Source organism: Mustela nigripes, chromosome 4, assembly GCF_022355385.1.
Source record: "Mustela nigripes isolate SB6536 chromosome 4, MUSNIG.SB6536, whole genome shotgun sequence".
Classification (NCBI taxonomy): domain Eukaryota; kingdom Metazoa; phylum Chordata; class Mammalia; order Carnivora; family Mustelidae; genus Mustela; species Mustela nigripes.
In genome coordinates, this window is record NC_081560.1 from 58,122,761 (window position 1) to 58,143,262 (window position 20,502).

The 20,502-nt window shown below is 36.7% G+C and overlaps 1 protein-coding gene across 1 annotated transcript in view; it reads left to right on the forward strand.

Annotated features, from left to right (window-relative positions):
* CRPPA (CDP-L-ribitol pyrophosphorylase A) overlaps positions 1–20,502 on the forward strand; it is a 313,919-nt gene that overhangs the window by 100,784 nt on the left and 192,633 nt on the right. Inside the window, exons 4-5 of the mRNA XM_059396757.1 lie at positions 9,525–9,629; positions 16,681–16,726. Coding sequence (XP_059252740.1) covers positions 9,525–9,629; positions 16,681–16,726 — 151 coding nt within the window. The remainder of the gene's footprint in view (positions 1–9,524; positions 9,630–16,680; positions 16,727–20,502) is intronic.

The window sequence follows — 20,502 nt, forward strand, 5'->3', positions numbered from 1 at the left end:
GTTGTCTTTTGATTTTGTTAACTGTTTCCTTTGCTGTGCAAAAGCTTTTGATCTTGATGAAATCCCAGTAGTTCATTTTTTCCCTTGCTTCCCTTGCCTTTTGCGTTGTTCCTAGGAAGATGTTGCTGCGGCAGAGGTCGAAGAGGTTGCTGCCCGTGTTCTCCTCAAGGATTTTGATGGATTCCTTTCGTACATTGAGGTCCTTCATCCATTTTGAGTCTATTTTTGTGTGTGGTGTAAGGAAATGGTCCAATTTCATTTTTCTGCATGTGGCTGTCCAATTTTCCCAGCACCATTTATTGAAAAGGCTGTCTTTTTTCCATTGGACATTCTTTCCTGCTTTGTCGAAGATTAGTTGACCATAGATTTGAGGGTCTATTTCTGGGCTCTCTATTCTGTTCCATTGATCTATGTGTCTGTTTTTGTGCCAGTACCATGCTGTCTTGATGATGACAGCTTTGTAATAGAGCTTGAAGTCCGGAATTGTGATGCCACCAACGTTGGCTTTCTTTTTCAATATCCCTTTGGCTATTCGAGGTCTTTTCTGGTTCCATATAAATTTTAGAATTATTTGTTCCATTTCTTTGAAAAAGATGGATGGTACTTTGATAGGAATTGCATTAAATGTGTAGATTGCTTTAGGTAGCATAGACATTTTCACAATATTTATTCTTCCAATCCAGGAGCATGGAACATTTTTCCATTTCTTTGTGTCTTCCTCAATTTCTTTCATGAGTACTTTATAGTTTTCTGAGTATAGATTCTGTGTCTCTTTGGTTAGGTTTATTCCTAGGTATCTTATGGTTTTGGATGCAATTGTAAATGGGATTGACTCCTTAATATCTCTTTCTTCTGTCTTGCTGTTGGTGTAGAGAAATGCAACTGATTTCTGTGCATTGATTTTATATCCTGACACTTTACTGAATTCCTGTATAAGTTCTAGCAGTTTTGGAGTGGAGTCTTTTGGGTTTTCCACATATAGTATCATATCATCTGCGAAGAGTGATAATTTGACTTCTTCTTTGCCGATTTGGATGCCTTTAATTTCCTTTTGTTGTCTGATTGCTGAGGCTAGGACCTCTAGTACGATGTTGAATAGCAGTGGTGATAATGGACATCCCTGCCGTGTTCCTGACCTTAGCGGAAAAGCTTTCAGTTTTTCTCCATTGAGAATGATATTTGCGGTGGGTTTTTCATAGATGGCTTTGATGATATTGAGGTATGTGCCCTCTATCCCTACACTTTGAAGAGTTTTGATCAGGAAGGGATGTTGTACTTTGTCAAGACTTTTTTTTTTTAAAGATTTTATTTATTTATTTGACAGACAGAGACCACAAGTAGGCAGAGAGACAGGCAGAGAGAGAGAGAGAGGAGGAAGCAGGCTCCCCGTGGAGCAGAGAGCCCGACGTGGTACTCCATCCCAGGACCCCGGGATCATGACCCGAGCCGAAGGCAGAGGCTTTAACCCACTGAGCCACCCAGGCACCCCAACTTTCCTCATATTTCTTGATGGAAACAGGGTGTAAGGGAAAGCCGAAGGAAAAGATCAATACACGTGGTCAGAGCTAGTCCAATATTAGGATAGAGGAAATTGAACTTAACATAAACATCAGGTGTTATCGAAAAGCTTCTGACTACTTATTAAATCCCAGTTTGTATAGTTAACTATCTCAATTCATAATCAGTATCCGCTTTATCAAGGAATAGCCATAAACTAGACACTAAACCAGATACCCCATCTATCTGTTCCTTTGAATAATTCTCATTCTCTGTTTCTCCAGATGGAGCAAACTGAGGAACAGACTACTTAACTTCTCTGCAGCTTGTCATGTGGAAAGATCACAGTTAGGATCCAACTGACTCTATTGACTTCAGGGTCCATGCTCTTCAATACTTGGCAATAAGGTCTCAACTTCATGAGAGTATACATATACTTCCATCAATTCAGCAAATCCATTTAAGGACTTGTTATAAATTTTAATGGGCAGTTTGCAAATTTCTTCAAGCTGTTAAAAACAACAAATTGAAAATTAATACTTCACACATACAGTTCATATTTCATGATATAGTAATACACATAAACTATTATTTTCAAATTCGATGTTTAGATGTTTAAATGTTCCATAACTTAATTATCACCAGAATATCAGATTGATTTATCAAAAGTATTTAATACATGTGTTTTGGAAACAAAGTCCTTAACTTGGAAGCATCTATTTCTTGGGAATACTGATGTTGTATGTAACATTACACTACATAAGTGTTAACATGAATTTTTTTTGAGTAGCATACACAAGGACAGCGTACATGTACCAAGGGTAAAAGGAGAGCCTGAGTGTCAATTCTGTTCCTTGTTCTTCCTTCTTAGAGGCGGTTTCCCCTGAGACCTTCCAAAGAGATTCTATTCATTCTTAAACTGTGCCTATGCATTTCTTTCCATTTGTAGGTACCCTTATCAATCTGCCATGTACATAGCAATCATCTTGAGACTCTACTTCACTACTGTGTTAGGATATCCCACTTTTTACAACTTTTTATATCCTAGGTCTTCAAGTGACTCATTACCCTTCTCAATTTTGTGGAGCACCATATCCTGAGAAAGAGTGCTTGGGGAAACTTCTGTTTTCCTATGACTGTAGAGAGCTTAGAGACTGTCACTCCTTTCTAAGACCAACTAAAAAGTTGAATACATTGAAAAATCGGCAGCTCTTTTTAGATCTGTCAGAAGTGAGGTCACATTTTAAATTTCATTTAAAATATTTTGAACTAAACACAAATGAAAACACTTACCTTGAAATATGCCAGGAGCAGTCCTTAAAGGGAAATGCATAGTGTTGAATGTACATAGTAGAAAAGAAAATGCATCTAATTAATAATCTAAAACTCTGTATTAGGGAATTAGAAAAAGAGCAAATAAATTCCAAAGTAAGCAGAGAAAAATGGTAAAAATATAACAGAAATGAATAAAATAGAAAACTAAGACAAAACCCCAAAAGCTGTTTTTTTGAAAAGACTAAGAGAGTATCCTTACCACACAAGGAAGAAAATATTCAAATTATAACCCCCACAGGAAATAGGGAACATCTTTATAGAACTGCTAGAAATTATAAGGATAAAAGAAATAATATGAACAATTCTATCCTCAAAGTTGATAACCTAGATGAAATGGAATGATTACGTGAGAGAGACAGTCTGCCTAACTCACATGAGAATAGACGAACTGAGTAAGCATATGTCTATTAAAGAAATAGAATCAGTAATTTTCTAAAGTAGACTGAAGTCCAGATGCTTTTGCTTATAAAATATAACAGATGTTTAAAGCAGAAATTTCAATTCTCTATATTCTCCCATAGAGGATAGCAGCAGAGGAAGGGATTGCCAACTCATTCTAATGCCAGACTAATTGTAAAAGCAAAGACATGGTAAGAAAATAACAGCCCACTGTCATGAACATAAATGAAAAATCCTCAAGAAAACATTAGCAAGTAGGTCTGACAATGTATGTAAAGAATTAAAGACTTTAGCCACTTGGGGTTTATTCCAGGTATTGAGGGCTAGTTCATCTTTTAAAAATCAACTACGGTACATCACATCCACAAGCTGAAGAAGAAAAACAAAATATTTCAATAATGCAAGAAGAGTATTTGACAAAGTCTAGCTACTCATGATAGAATCTGAGCGAACTAGAATAGGGGGAGCACTTCCTCAATTTGATGAAGATGAGGTACAAAAACCTATTCTTCCTTCCTTCCTAGATTTTGTTTTTATTTAACACTGAGAGACAGCACAAGCAGAAGGAGCAGCAGGCAGAGGGAGAAGCAGGCTCCTTGCTTAGCAAGGAGCCTGATGTATCAGGGACTTAATCCTAGGACCCTGGGATCAGGACCTGAGCCAAAGGTAGATGCTTAGCCAACTCAGCCACACATGTGTCTCAATACTATTTTCTTTTTTGAAGATTTATTTATTTTAGAAAGAGCATGCACACAAGTGGGGTGAGAGGCAGAGGGAGTGGGAGACAAGCAGACTTCCTGTTGAGCGGGGGGAGCCCAGGTGGGGCTCAATCCCAAGACCCCAAGATCATGAGCTGAGCTGAAATTAAGAGTCAGATACTAAACAGACTGTGCTGCCCAGGCACCCCTGCTAACATCATACTTAATGATAAACTAGAAGCTTTCCCACCAAGATCAGCAACAAAGCAAAAATGTGCTCATGCCATTCCTTTTCAACATTGTATTAGAATTCTTAGTAATAAGAAAGGAAGTAAGTACTCTGATTGGGAGAGGCAAAATAAATCTTTCTTTGCAGATGACATAATTGTCTTTGAAGAAAACCTGGAAGAATTAAAGTGGAAATAAATGATTGTAGAAAAGCTGCATAACTAAAGGTTAATAAATAACAGTCCACCGCTATCTTACATAATAGCAAAGAACAGGTGGAACTCGAAATTAAATGTTTCATTTACACTTAGTGCTCCAAAACTGAAATAAAATACTTAAAATTCTTCCCCAATACATATTAGATCCATAGGAGGAAAACTACAAAACTCTAAGCAAAATAAAAGCACTGAATAAATTGAGATCTAGGACATGTTCATGAATGGGAAGACTTAGTATTACCAAGATGTCAGTTCTTCCAGTGTGGTCTCTAGATTAAAGCAATCCCAGTGAAAAGCCCAGCAAGTATTTTTTGTGGTTGTAAACTGATTTTAGAGTTTATATAGAGAGGCAAAAGATGCAGAACAGCCAGTGCAATATTGAAGAAGGATAAGGTTGGAAGAGTGACTACTCAGCTTCAAGACTCACTGTAAAGCTACAGTAATCAAGATAGTCTAGTAGGTAGAAGAAAGGAGAGACACATGAGTCAGTGGAACAGAGTATAGAGTCCAGAAACAGACTATATAAATGACAGATTTTTGTCAAAAGTGCAAAAGGAAGATAATGAAACAAAGGTAGTCTTTTCAGTAAATAGGGTTTTAACAAGTAAACATTCACATAAAAAAAAAAAAAAATCCAGGCACAATTTACACCCTTCACAAAACTTCAGAAGGGATTATAGACCTGAATGCAAAGCAAAAACCCCACAAAACTCCTAGAAAAAACTTAGATGACCGTGGGTATGGTGATACCTTTTTAGATAAAATGCCAAAGGTGTGATCTATGAAATAATTGATAAGCTGGACTTCATTAAAATTAAAAAGTACATGATTTCCGGAAAAGGCAAACTGTGGAAGCAGGAAAAAATTCAGTGGTTATCATGGGTTGGAGGCAAGGAACAGGATGAACAGGAGGAGTGTGGAGAATTTTTAACACAGTGAATGTGCTCCTTATGGTACCAAAATGATGGATATACATTGTATGTTTGTGCCAACTCATTAAACTTAAAAATGCTGAGGGGATCCTAGTGTAAACTGTGGACTTGGGGTGGTAATGTGTGTGGGGTGTAAGCTCACTGATTGTAACAAATGTACCACTCTGGTGTAGAATTTGGGTAGTGGGGGAAGCTGTGTGATGTGAGGGTAGGGGACATGTGGGAAATACTGTGCTTCCTGTTCAACTTTCCTGGGAAACTAAAACTGCTTTAAGACAAAGCCTATAAAACTTGGAATGAAAAAGAGTGCATAGGAACTAAAATTCTGTTGAGTCCTGCAGTGTTTGTGGAAATCCATATTCTATACTCAGGTGATAAATAAGTTTTCTTGAAGTACAGTTTTATATTTACAACAATTATCTTCAAAATTATGGAGAAACTGCTGCTTTGTTTTTTTCATTTTCATTGTTGCTATTAAAGCTCAACAAATTTGGGTTCCTGCTTTTTAGGAGACTTTTTGTTTCTTTTAATTGGGTTTGGTGTATTTTCATCCATTAGCTTCTAGATTCTGTGAGACTTTTTAGTTTGGAAACTCATGTTCTTTATTATTGTAATTTTTGGGGAAATATTTGGTTATTTCTCCTACTTTTTATGTTCTTTCCTTCTGGTTTTTCTTTTTTCTTTTTTACATATTGGACTTTGTGGTCACTGTTTTTTTTCTCTATCCTATTTTATGAATACTAACACTTTCTCAGTTACCATGCTGAAGTCTTTTTTTAACTGCAGAGTTCCTCCAAAAGATTTTTTTTCCCCCTTTTTGACCTTATATTTCATGTTAGTCTTGGTTTCAGTTAAATCTGAGTTTTCTGGTCATGTTTATGTATTGGACACTGATTAGATTGGTGGGTTATGTAGGTGGAGCTGTTTGACTTTGACTTTGAGATTAACTATATTTGGGGAACTCTGACAACAGTATCCTTAGAGCTTCTTCCTGGGAGGAATATTGTTTGGCATTCTTTCGGGCTACAAGTTTAAGGGCACAGAGGGTTCTTAGTATCAGTGTGTGTATGTTATGTGATCAGTGATATTACTATAATTCCCACGGTAGATGATAAAGATAAAAATTTCCAGCAATTACACACTGACTTCTTCTTTTAAAATCTATTGTGCTAGTTGTTTTCTGTTTGTTCCCTATGTTCAGTTTTTCTCTTGGTTTGCCTGCCTTTGTATTAATTACTCATTTTTATTTTATTTTATTTATTTTTATTTTTATTTTTTTTAAGATTTTATTTATTTATTTGACAGAGAGGGATCACAAGCAGGCAGAGAGGCAGGCAGAGAGAGAGGAGGAAGCAGGCACCCTGCTGAGCAGAGAGCCCGATGCGGGACTCGATCCCAGGACCCTGAGATCATGACCTGAGCCGAAGGCAGCGGCTTTAACCCACTGAGCCACCCAGGCGCCCTAATTACTCATTTTTAAATGATTCTATATTATCATTATTGATTTATTTTAAACTTAAAAATGTTTACTATATGCCTTGAGCGTAGAAAGTATATGCAGGCAGAGTCACCTTCAAATAGTAATATACCATTTATGAGCCCCTAGTAGTACACTACTGAAGGGGAGCCTGCAAGGGTGTAAACACTCCTGTTGAGTATGTGACCTCCAGGGATTCTATATTCTCGAGGTCACCTTCATTCACTATTTAGCAATGTGTTGAAATTCTCCGTTTATTTCTTTTTACCTGCTTGCGTGTCATCTGCTGTCTTGTTTTTGTGCTGTTTGTAGGTGAGCGGGTGATGGCATCCTCTTTGTCCTTGGTAGAGGCATGCGTTTTCTTAGATTTATGGCTACTTTGTCAGCTTGTGATCTCAGCTACAGTGGGTTCAAGAAAAAGTTATGCTTTTGTAGTTTACATGATTTTTCTTCAGGAAAGAAGAGTACTTTTTCCAGCTTTCCATCTCTTACACAAAAGTAGAAATAATGGTCAGTGTTACTGAGAAATGTAGGAATTTAGAATTTGGTAGGCTATTAATTATGTATTTTTTGAACTTACTGCAGAAGTAAAAATTTTATTATAGAAATTATCAAAACCCCCACAAATAGTTGTAATAGTAATCTATACAATAAATTACAAATTCATGGTACTCTTTCTGCCAAGATTGCTCAGCCTCTATTTTCAGTATATATTTCATATATCCGTCACTCAACATTTTCTGTTTCCCATTGGCTCTAGTGACTTCTATCCTAAAGACTTCATACAGTTTGTGGGCTGCTGCCATCAACATATGAGTGGCAGGAGTAGAGCATCAAGTAATTCTCTTTTCACCACCTAGACAGGAGGAAATACCTGTTCCTGTGGTCTCCTCTCAACATGTACTTTGTGAGGATCTTTAAAGCTTTCCACGAATGTGTTAAATATCTTGGCTTTGAAAAGAGTCAGGAAAAGGGTTATTGCTGGCCATCCTCAAGATTTGACCATGTGTTAAAGAGAGCATTCTGTTGACTTATATAGATCTCACATACTGCTAAATGAGTCTGTACAGATGGTAGAAATACAAAGAAGAGGGTTAGCATTTGTCTTACTTGAATATAACAAATGTCGATAATACTTATTTTAAAATTACGTTGTCTAAGAAATATGTGATGTTAAGTAGTGTATCAGAATAGAAAATTTAAGCCGAGAGACCATTCTGGTCAATTTGGGACTATGTATATTGGGTGGTTCTATTTTCTTGTCCATTACTTTGACAACCCATTATAATTAGAACCTTAGGATATCTAGTACAGCAAAATAGCCCTGGCAGTGGGTGCTGAATGTAATACTGATATTTGTGGCCTTGATGCAGTCTTTCTCACCTGGGTATGTTTGTTCTAAAACATAAATCTATCAGATGTCTGAAACTTCTCTGATTATATACCACCTTTTTCCTTAAGTTATGCCTCTCTCCAGTTTTATTCAGTCTGTAGAATGAGATCAGAGATCTCATTCTAATGCCTTCACACAGGATTAAGTATTTTGTCTCCACGTCTACTTGTAGATATTTTAGTGTTGCATCTATCATAGCCTTTAGCAAAATATTTGTTACAGATCAGCTTCCTCTTTAAGTTTTGAGTCCTTGGGGTGCCTGGGTGGCTTAGTCAGTTAAGCAACTGCCTTCAGCTCAGGTATGGTCTCAGAGTCCTGGGATTAAGCTGAGCTGCTCATCAGCCTCCCTGCTTAGCAGAGGCTACTTCTCCCTCTGCCCCTCCCCACCACTTGTGATTTCTTTCACTCTCTTTCTCCAATAAATAAAATCTTTAAAAAAGATTGGAAAAAAAAAATTTTGGTTTCCTTGAGGATCTAATAGACCTCTCATTTATCTTTAAATACTTCTGAGTATAGAGCTTGGACATGATTGGTACCAGTATTGTTCAGCTGAATTGTTTTGATCATTTTAATAGTTTTGTTTAAAATGCTTGAAAAAAGCTTTACTAAATCTACGAGAGACCTTAACTTTTTCTTTTTTAAGATTTACTTATTTGAATGGGAAAGGGAGGGAGCATGTGCACAAGCAGGGAGAGGGCCACAGGGAGCAGATCTCAAGCTGACTCCCAGCTGAGCATAGAGCCCAATGGGGGGGCTCGATTTCATGACCCTGAGATCATGACCTGAACAGAAACCAAGATGCTAAACTGTCACCCAGATGCCCCAGGCCTTTCTATTTTTGTCTAATAATGGCATACTGAACTGTTTTCATGTTCAGAATCAAAATATAAATTTGTAAAACAGGTATTGTTATGTAAAATATTAAAATGAACAAAAGCTGTGACTTGCGAATATCTTAATATAAAAATAGCATTGGGTTGGAGTTCAATGGATACACATATTTGTCAGATAATATCCTGATATAAAAAAATTTCAGCCATACTTGCAGGCATTTTAGAAACAGGTTGGGAAAGGTAGCTTATAATCAAAAAAAGTATTCTGTTTATTTGGCCCCTGAAACTATTGAGTTTCAAGTTGAAAACTTAAGTTTCAAGTTCAAAACTTAAGGTTGCAACTTGCCTCCTTGCTGTATCTTTTGACATTTCAAGCATAGGGACAATTATTATGGAACCTGATGTATCAGTAGTATCAGAGTTTGTGAGTTCTCTAGGCTTTTCCTTTTATATATTGATATGAAATAGAAGTTTTGCTTAAAAATGTATTTAAACTTTTTTTTTTCCTACCCAGTGTAGTGACTATGACTTGGAATTTGGAACTGAGTGTTTGCAGTTGGCTCTAAAATATGGTCATGTTAATGCCAAACTTGTGGAAGGATCATCTGACCTCTGGAAGGTAAGGAAGTTGGCATTTTACTTTGGATTTTGGCTGTGTTTATATGTAATTCCCAAGATACATTCTATAAGCATAAACACTTTCCAGGTGCTTAAGAAAATAAAGAAATGTATAAAAATGCTTGGTTTCATACTGAACCAGTATTTTGAGGTATAAGGATACATATGTATGTATACTTTAAAGGTATTGAGAGTTTTACTGGGTTTCCTGAGAATCAAAGTATGTATCATTTCTATTTCTTGGTTTGCAGAAAATATACTTTGAGATAATTTATTCAAACAGATTCCATTTTAGCTGATAAGATGGTTTTATTCATTTTTTTTTCTTTTCTCTCTCTATATTCTTATATTCAGTTTCGTTAAATTCCATTGGATTGAGGATGCAAATCAGCTTTTCACAGTAGCAAGCTTTCCATCCAGGCCCTGAGGAGGTGGTAGCTCCAACTTAAGTGGGTTCAGGAAATATCTGCAGAGTCCTGACTTAGTGGGGTGGGTGACTGGACCCACTTGGTAGCCCCAGTAAGGTGTTAGGCTCTTGAATGTAAGAAGGATTGACTCTTGATGACAAACTTTTTTGTTTTCGAGGGAATGAAGTGATTGTAGCACTATCCTACTAAAATGTCCAGTGGACGCTGGAGTGTTTCACAGTGTGGCTTTCCTTTGTTCAGGAGGTAGAAATGTGTTGAACAGTATATTCTGAAATAGGGTAGGATATTTTTATTTTTTGAAGTATTGCTGCTTTTGAAGTAAGGAGTGAAATCTTTATAATGCTTCCACCTAAATCTGATAAGTTAAGATTCATCCTAACTCTAAGATGATACGAGTCCAAAAACATATTTCCTCATTGACTTAAAAACAAAACAGAAAACCCTATAATTTTATTAGGTATTCGATACAGTAACATGATGGTCCTTGCTGTATGCTAAGATTGTCTCGTATATACTTAAAATGGTCTGAAATTGTAAAATACTGGTATGCCTGGATTATTGCCTGGTAGAGAAGATTCATGCAGTATTATTATTCTTTTAAGGGTAACCAAATGTCTTCATCCCAGCAGGCAAACATTTTATTCATTTTGTGTTTCCTTTTTTGTCTATGGTTCAGATGATAGTAAACATATTGTAAGGACTACAGTGTTTACCAATTAGGTGTTTTGTTACAGATCCTGGCTTGCATCTCTGTACAGCCCCTTTTGACTGTGTGCTAGACTTACTTAGCAGACAACAGGAGAGGGAAATGGAAACTCTCAGACAAGTTTTATTGCTACTTACATGTTCATTTAATACTCCATGGCCTCATTTTTGATGTCTTAAGGGTGTGTATGGTGATCTATTTCTGTGAGTGTTCAGAGCCTTTTTGAAATTTGTCAAGCCCCCTGAGATGTGCAGATGAGAAGAAAGTAACACATTGCTCTTGAAATTTTCCACTTGTTCCTCACAAATTTGAATTTTGTTTTGGATTTTTTTTTTTTTTTTTTGAAATCTTCCTCTTTCACTGCTTTCTCCAACAACACAGTATTACTTCTCACTTCTTGGTGCTCTGCTTCCCTTTCATGGGCACCAACTGTCTGTGCTCTAAGGCAAGGGATTGGCTTTCCCAGGGCGTCTCCTCCTCACTCTGGTAAGTCATTTCATCACGCCGTTGTGGGCTGGACAGTGTCCCCTTTGAAGGAATGTTCAAGTTCTAACTCTGGCACTTGGGAATGAGGCCTTATTTGAAAAGTGTCTTTACAGATCTGATCAAGGGCAGTTGAGGTCATATTGACATGGAGTAGGCCATGAATTCAGCATGTAAGAAATGCATGAGGAGGACAGAGAGAAAGGGAGAATACCAGTGACAATAGAGGCAGGGAATACGGTGCTGTTTCTAGAAGCAAGGGAAAGCCAAACATGGCTGGCAAGCATGGCAAAGTAGGAAGAGGCCAGGAAAAGTTCTTTTACATACAAAGCCCTGAAGATCCCTGCTTTGAGACTTCTAGTCTCTACTAGTGTGAGAGAACAAACCACCCAATTTGTAGTCCTTCCTTACAGGAGCCCTAGGAAATTAGTAAACACTCCCCACACTTAGGCCCCTGAGGGATCATCATTCTAGTTTCACTTTAGGGTGGGTAGGGTGGGGTGGGGTGGGGTGTAAAGAAGCCTTATTCTTTACAATGTGTGCATAATGGGATCTTGCATTCTAGGAGGGCAGGTAATGCAATGGATTGGGGAAAAAGTCTTTCAAATGGCAGATAGGAGGTCTTTTTTTTGATACCTTATTTTTTCTGACAATTGAGGTGAAATTATTTTCAGTTCAAGTACTGTAGTTTTAGGGTCCCTGTTTCCTCTTTCTGCCTCCTTTCTTCCCCCACCCCCTTTTCTTCTTAGCTATTGGTATAGCTCTGAACCTTCTTCAGGACCCTGTATGAATTGTCTTCAGTATAGGCTTCTCATTTACTTTGTGGCCTTGGCGTTTTGTAGGATAAACTTACTCAGTTTCTGTTTAAACCAAAGCAATGGAATCTACACTGGAAAGTAGTGTTCAAATTCTATACTAATGCGAAAGTGCTACCATTTTTTAAAAATTGAGATCTGAAAAAAGATTTAGTACAATGCGGCTAAAACCGGTACTGGATTCAGGTCGCTAAGCCAACGACCTGGCTCATGACGCATAAATATTGAAATGGTAAAAAAATGCGTTTCGGGAGACATTTTACTACCATAAAAAGTAAGATAAGGAAGGATTCTGAAACACAGATCCACGATACCTTCCCTTACCCCTTAGAAGTCAGGGAGTTAGCCCACACAGTGGTGTGAGGAAAGACGAGAATGTCTCATGCCAGTCTCAAATAGGACTATTTGAATTGCCACCAGAAATCCTGGGAAGGTTATTTAGTATTTTACATACTCTTTTGTAGAAGTAAGTGCAAGAAGTAAATGTTCACAGTTATGTCACATCTCTTGCAATGGCTCCTTTGGTGTCTGGAGGGAACCTTAACGGCTTTAAATCACCATGCAGAGTAGAGGACATCCCCCACTCCCCATGACAAAGACTACCCAATCACAGAAGAGAACAGGACTGATTTCTGGGATAGGAATTGGCTCTCGTGCTTTTCCTGAGGGGTGGTGCCTTGCCAGACATTAGTGAACATACTGTTATTTGACAAAATTTCATCCAGTGGACATAAAAACTTCCATTCCTGTCATTTATAATTGTACTATATTTTTGCCCCAATATTCTTACATACTTGCCCACTTTCTACACTATACAGAATTGAATAAGCCTTTTGTTTCTAAATGTTACAACTATCCTTAAGGCATAAAAGATTTATAACCAGGTATTGAAAAAATTAAACTGTGTTCATTGTCTGAAAATACTTGTTTAGGAAGAGTTTCTGAAGTGTTTCAGTCATCACATGTTATTGAAATAACTGACTTTTCAGGAATCCTTTTGATGGGAACTTTTTTTTTCTTTTTTTTTTTTTAAGATCCAAGTGTCATGGCATCCTTGTTTAAAAACAAAAACAGGGATGCTTGGGTGGCTAAATCAGTTAAGTGTCTGCCCTCTGCTCAAGTCATGATCTCAGGGTCTTGGGATGGAGCCCTACATCAGGCTCCCTGCTTGGCTGGAAGTCTGCCTCTCCCTCTCCCTCTGGCTGCCACTCCTCCTGCTTGTGCTTGCTTGTGGGCATGTGCTCTCACTCTCTGACAAATAAATAAATAGAATTAAAAAATAAAAATAAAAAAAAAAACAAATAGTCTCACTTCTTTTAAATCTCAAAAATACAGTGTGGTAACATTATTTCTTTTTAGAGATTTTTCATCCAGTCTAGAGGAAAGAAATATTTTCTAGATAGACCTAATGGATGAAATGGAAATAAATAAAATAGATACTTTCCCAAATATAAATCTGTATCTAATAAACATGCTCTACTTTTTTAAAATTTAGGATTTTCTGACTTCTAATTATTGGAGCTACATACTCATTTGCTTACAAGTTAAAAAACAGGAAAGATGGGGACTAAGTGTTGTGCAATTCGTGTAATGTGGTAGCCAACAGAACGAGGCTCTGAAAAGTCTGAAGTTACTATATTGTCACCACAGAGTGACCCAGGTAGGTGGGATAGTGTCCTCTGAAACCCACCTTGAGGCAGCTGAGGGAGGCCTGGCCTCAGAGACAGAAAACTCGCTCTGGCCCCGAGTTCCAAGTCTCTCTTGTATTGAATACACTTTTAGTTACACACTTGACTCAGATGAAATACTGCAGAGAAGCACAAAGAGACAAAAAGTGAGTTTAACTAGGAGACAGGAAGATGGGGACCCTGAGCCCTGGTCTTTCTGTGGCTCCTGAGCCTGTACTGAGCAATGTGACTCAAGTGAATCCGAGGATTGAGGGCTTTCTTCTGTCACTAAAGGGTTGATTTTTTTTTAAGTAACTAATTTTCATAATGTATTGTGCAAGGTCCAAGGAAAACTACAGATCATACTGACAGAAGGAAATCAACTTCAAAACTGATTTAATAAACTTTTGAAAATTAAAAAAATAAGGAAAGGGCAACCCATATTACTGTAAAATTTTGACAGAAAAAGTGGCAACTCCTCAGTTCAGAATTGCAACATTTTCCAGTACTGTTCCCTTTGAAGTGCATTAACTGTTTCAATTAGGAAAAAAAAATAAAGCTATTTTTAAACATTGTACTTCACCAGCTTGTGAGAAACATTTTATACTTCATTTTTGTTAAATCCATGTTTGGTGAGAGGTGGAGTTGAAGTATTAAATAAGGCTCTATGTAGAAGATATTAGTAAACAATAAAAAAAACTTTAATATAATATATGTATAGTAGGTATCTACAGCCTACAAGAAAAAGTAGACAAAAGAAAATTTAGGATGATTTCCTGTTTATACAGTTAATAATTTTTTAATAATAGTGGAGAAAGTATCTTTAGGTGATGTAAGTATGTATCTTAAGTAAGATTGATTGCAATGCAAAACTGTTAAGTCTTGCAGGAATACTAGAAAAGGAAGTTTAGGATTTGAGACCAATTTTTCTTTAACTTAAAAAAATTCATCATTAAGATATCTTTGGGAAAAAAAGGAGAAGGAACTTTCACAGTTCCTCCATATTGTGATTTTGAATGCAGTTTTATTCCTCATAGCAGAAGGAACACAAAATGAATAACGGTAATTAGGCCTCTTCCTATTTCAGTTTTGAGTTTACCTTATACAGCAGAAAATATTTTTAAAAAGATTTTTATTTATTTATTTGACAGAGATCGCAAGTAGGCAGAAAGAGAGAGGAGGAAGCAGGCTCCCCGCTGAGCTGAGAGCCCGATGCGGGGCTGAATCCCAGAGCCCTGGGATCATGACCTGAGCCGAAGGCAGAGGCTTAACCCACTGAGCCACCCAGGTGCCCAGCAGAAAATTTTTAAAGAAAAACACTGTTTTCTTATTTGAATTACAAATACTGAAGCCTGATTTCAGTGATCTAGTTAACTTTGGGTTTCAAGAAAACTTAACCTGATAGAATTTTTATAAGATAATTTTTCTACCAAAATATTGTTTCCACAGATTAAGGAATTTTGTTTATTCTTTTCATTGCTCTATTCTCAAAAATTAGAACAGGACCTAGAACAGAGTAGTTATTTGATAAATTTGATTGAATGAATGAATGAGATCAGTAGATTGTTTAATTGGGTGAAATACATAGCATGGACCTTTAAATGTCTGTTTTTCTACTTTCTATCCAAGTACTGGAATTACACTGTGGATCAGTAACTATAGTACCAGTTTTGGTTCTCATGTGCTTGTTTTGTCAATAATATAACAAAGTCATACGTGACTTCAATAGATTAACTGAAGGCTACTGCAGTTTTCTACCTAACTTGTCAAATTTTTTTCAAATTTTTGAGTGCAGGGTGGGGAGGGGGGCGGAGAGAGAGAGAGTTAGTCTCAAGCAGACTCTGTGCTGAGGGCAGAGCCCGTTGGGGGTATGGGCGGGGGGCGACTTGATGTCATGATTCTGATATGAGGACCTTAGCTCAAACCAAGAGTTAGACGCTTAACTGACTGAACCACCTAGGTGCCCCAGTTTTCTGTGTTACATGTTAGCTGTTACTTAAATTGTAGACTATAGGGTAATGTTTTCCACCAGGATTTATCGGCCAGGGGACTCTAGTTTGGGTAGAAGTTCCCTGAGCAACCTGAACCGAACAAAGTTTTTGTATGAGACTAGTTACGAGATAATCTGAAGGGAAAAAGTGTACATGAATTATAGGCACAGAAATGTACTCAGTTGGTAAGTACTTTCCAAAGTGGATTTTTAGACCACTTACATCATAGTAGTGTAGTATCTTCTAGGTTTTCCAGTTCTGACATAAGAACTAATACTGCATTGCCAAAAACCTGACATATTCTGTGCTTGAGCTCATGGGATATGTTCTGGGAAATCTCTGCCCTAGGACTACGGCAGGTTACAGTTAGAAGAAGGATGTACCTTCTACATCCTTCACGAAAGATGATGATTGCTCTTATGTACATGAAGGCACACTTTAGTCTCTGTCAGATGCACGTATTAATAAAAAACATGAAGGATGAACCTTATCTACATAAAGATACCTATCTCCTTCAATTCAGAATGAAGTCCCTCTTGATATGAATTAATCTTTGAGGATTATCTCATTTCAACTAAAAATGCGATTTAGTGATTTTTGTTATACATACTTTTTCTTCCTTCCTTACAATATACACCTTGACTATTAAACAGTAATAACCAGTAGTGCTAGTACTCTTATTTAAACACTACCACATTATCTTTGAAATAATACTTATATTAATAAGATTTTGGTAACCACGGCCACATAATATCTCAGTTTAAAGATCCAAAAATCAATATTCAGCAATTTGCAGAAATTGAATGTATTTTTCTGAACTTGCTAATATTATAATTTAGAAATTGTCTGTACTACATGTTTATAGTTTCTCCAAAATAAATCATTTCCTTTGGGGCATAATTTTATTGCTCTCACATTCCTTCCTGCTCTGTTAAATCTAATGAGGTTTGTTTGTCCTTTAGGTGACCTACAAACGAGATCTGTATGCAGCTGAATCGATTATTAAGGGTATGTTTGGCCTTGTGACTGTCAGTTCCTGTGTTTCAAAAATGTAAGCCTGTTCAGAATTTCTCATGACATTTTAAATCCCAGAATTCTCAGAAGTATAAATGCCTGTAGGCCACAGAGGTCTGTGATTTGTTTTTTTGGAAAATAATTACATTTTATGTTTCCTGCTTGCGAAATATCATTTAGTTATGTCATATTAGTTTTAATTTTTTAAAGGAAATACTTAATTTATGAAAAGTATGGGACATTGACACTATTAGAAATCAAAAATGATTTTAATAAATTTAAGATACTTATTTTTACTAAGAGGCCAGGTTGTCCCCTTCCTCCTCCTTTCCATAATACCACCCTATCAATATGTGATGTAACATCTTTCATATGAAAGTATTTTTTCCCCCAAATACAGAAATAAGACTAGATGATATGTTAAATTCCTTTTCAATCTTGACAATGACTGCAGTTTTGTTTTGCAGTTTGAATACTGCATATGTAATAACCCCTTAATCCATCTCTAGGCCTCACAGCAACACAGAGGTAGTTTATGTAATAATCAACAAGTATTTGTCGTTGTGCTTAACACTGTACGGGGAATGTAATCATGATGCACAGGGGGCATTGATTCTCTACCTTTGCAGCCTTCATCTTTTCAGCCAGGGTTTCTGAACCCCAATACTCTTGGTATGTTAGTCCAGGTAATTCTTTGTTTTAGAGACTGTTTCGTCCATTGTAGGTTATCGAGCAGCGTGCCTGGCCTGTATTCACCAGATGCCAGAAGCGCTCTTTCCTCCCTCCTCCCCTCTGTTCTCCCTGATGTGACATCAGAAACGTGTCCTGACAGAAACACTGTTAAAACTTGTGGTCCTGGCACAAATGACAGCATCAATCCTGAAGCAAGTGTGGGGGCTTCACAATCTGATACTGATACCCTCAAAATAGATGAAGGATAGCTCTGTGTGCTCAGGTTTTGACTGAGAGGTGAACTTGGCATTCAGACTTGGAAGTTGGAAAAAATGCTGAGTCTGAACTCTGAGTGCATCAATTTGTTAAGGAGGTTTTCCCCCAGATTTTGAATAATCAATTGGCTTCATATTTTCAGAGCTGAAATCTTTATGCTGGTCATGACATTGTATATTTGTGGCCTATCCTCAAGGTTTTTGTCCTTCAAGAATATTGTATTGCAAACCATTACTGTACCATAATTTATACATTCGTGTATCTATGTATGTAAACAGATCATCTAAGGCTATAAATCAAAATGTTGACATGTATTTACACATCAGCCAGGCATTGTATAAACATGACTGTGGAGAGGCTGGTTAAAACTATGATGTGGTTGGTTATGTTCTCAGCAGAAGCAAATAGAAAATGTGTTTGGTTTCCACATACAGTCATACCTTTGTTACCTAAGTACAATGGACTTGACCTACTTTGTGAGTTGTTGGTCAGTGCCCCTACTAACAATTAGGCACATGATATTTGCCTACAATTTATCAGAGCAGGCTTTTTAGAACATAAAAACCTACACTTTAATTGTACTTAAAATGACTGTAGTTTTGGAAATTGTATACGGAGAGAAACTGTTTTTCTTCTGTAATGTGTTTCAGTGTGCTGTTTTTAAGTATTTAAAAAGTGTTCTTTTATTCTTGGGGAAAGTAATCTGACTGGATATGAATGACTGATCAATTATCTACAAAAATTTCCTCATGCTCTAGGATTTGCATATCTAATAACTTTCCAGGAGACTGTGATGTTGCTCATATACTTGGAGGGCCACTCCTCTGGGACCTTCCCACTCTCACTGTGTGTCTCTGGATCAGCAACATGGTGATGACCTGAGAATCTGAATGCAGGATGTTTGGCCCCACCATATAAAGTCAGAATATGCATATTCTGATATGCATATTATCAGTTATCAGAGTTAGAGCAAAAACTCTGGCTGAGTAGTTTGCATGATAAATTTTGGAAATATTCCTCTAGGCTGCTCTTCAGTCTTTCACGGATCATTTCTTTTTACATAATATTTTTATTGCATTTAGATATCTAACTGTGCTTTATCAGCTCCAAATGCTTGTTTGCTTACCTGGGATTGCTACCTCCCTCTGTGATTTGCACTAATGCTATCTCAGATGGGAGAATCAACACTAGGCATAGACAAATGAACACCCTTGGATTTTTAAAAAATACAATTACAAAATAAAATACATATAGTAGATTGTCTGAGCTAGGTATTCACCACTTTGCCTGTTCCTACTAAATGTTCAAAGTATTTTTCTAGGCACTACTACAACGCAGTATTTATTGGGTACTTACTTTGTGTCAGACATTGTTTGAAGCATGTTACATGTATCAGCTCATGCTTCTTCAAGTACTTAATGATGTAGGTTATGTTACCGTGTCCATATGATAGGATAATCGGGGGTTCTAAGCAATTACTGCTATATGAAGGATAGAAAATACATTCTTAACTCCAAGTTTCTGTCTTTGGTAGTTTATCTCTTTATTGCTATTACTTCTTTTTTTCCTTAAGCAGAGATTTTCAGATTGCCTTCTCTGAAATCTTTGAGCTATGTATGTTTTGAAATTTGGGATATTTATATTTTCACAAGTTAACGCAGTACATAACATGTTAAGTCACATCAATAGTTGGATTAAGGACCATGCAACATAAGAAAACTTATAATGCATGAACGTTTACATTCAGGACAGGAATAAAGACTATAGAGCCTCTAGCCCAAGTTCAAGTCTGATTTTACCACCAAATTTTTATATGAAAATAACTACTAAATTTTCTATTTAAAGACAGTTCTTGGATTTTAGTATTGCTCATAACTCAGTATAAGCCTCTTTTAGACTGATTCAGTGAAGGTGAGAGGATATCTTGTTTTTTCTCTTTCTTTTGTTGTCTATAGTGTTTAACACTGGGTTTAATTGAATATTGTAGGGTACAGCTACATTTTTTTCCCTTAGACTAAAAAAAATTTAAATTATGGGGATAGGTGGCTCTTTTCTCCCACCACACCACTTGACCTACTCCTAAGAGATGCAAATTGTGACCTAGCGTATCTGTCGCTATTATTATATATCTATTATATAATAGATATAATATATAGATATATATAATATATATTATATTATATAATATATATTAATATAATTATCTATTATATTAATATATATTATATATCTATATATAATAGATATAATATATCTATTTATATATATACTAGATATAATATATCTATTTATGTATCTATTTTTCAAAGATGATATAAATTAGGTGTAAATACTTTTGTCAAAGTTCAAAATCAGGATTTGGAGTACATGCCTTCTGTGCCAACTGTTTTAAATAGGTTATTGTCATCTTTTTACTATAATGTTGTAACAGATGTAATACTACTCCCATTTTGAAGCTGGATAAACCATGGTTTAGATGCATTATTTTTCTCTTGATCATACAGTAAGAGTAAGATGCACAATTTAGGCCCACGTCTATTTTGTCTTTAAGCCTGACCTTACTCTAGGGCACGGCCACTTGGCACCTCTGACTCATAAGCTACTCAAGCTGGCTGCTGTGCTGGATACTAGATTGGTTAGTGCTGTTTTGGTCAATACAGCCAATGGCTTGTAGAATTCAGCCTACCCAGCTCTGATTCTGTTGCCTTACAACTGTCTGTACAGCTGGCCCAATGAGGAGTGAGCACACAGTTGTGACTGGATGTATTTTCTTACACTGCTATGCTAAGCACACGGTATAATCTTCTAGAGAATGTGAGAAA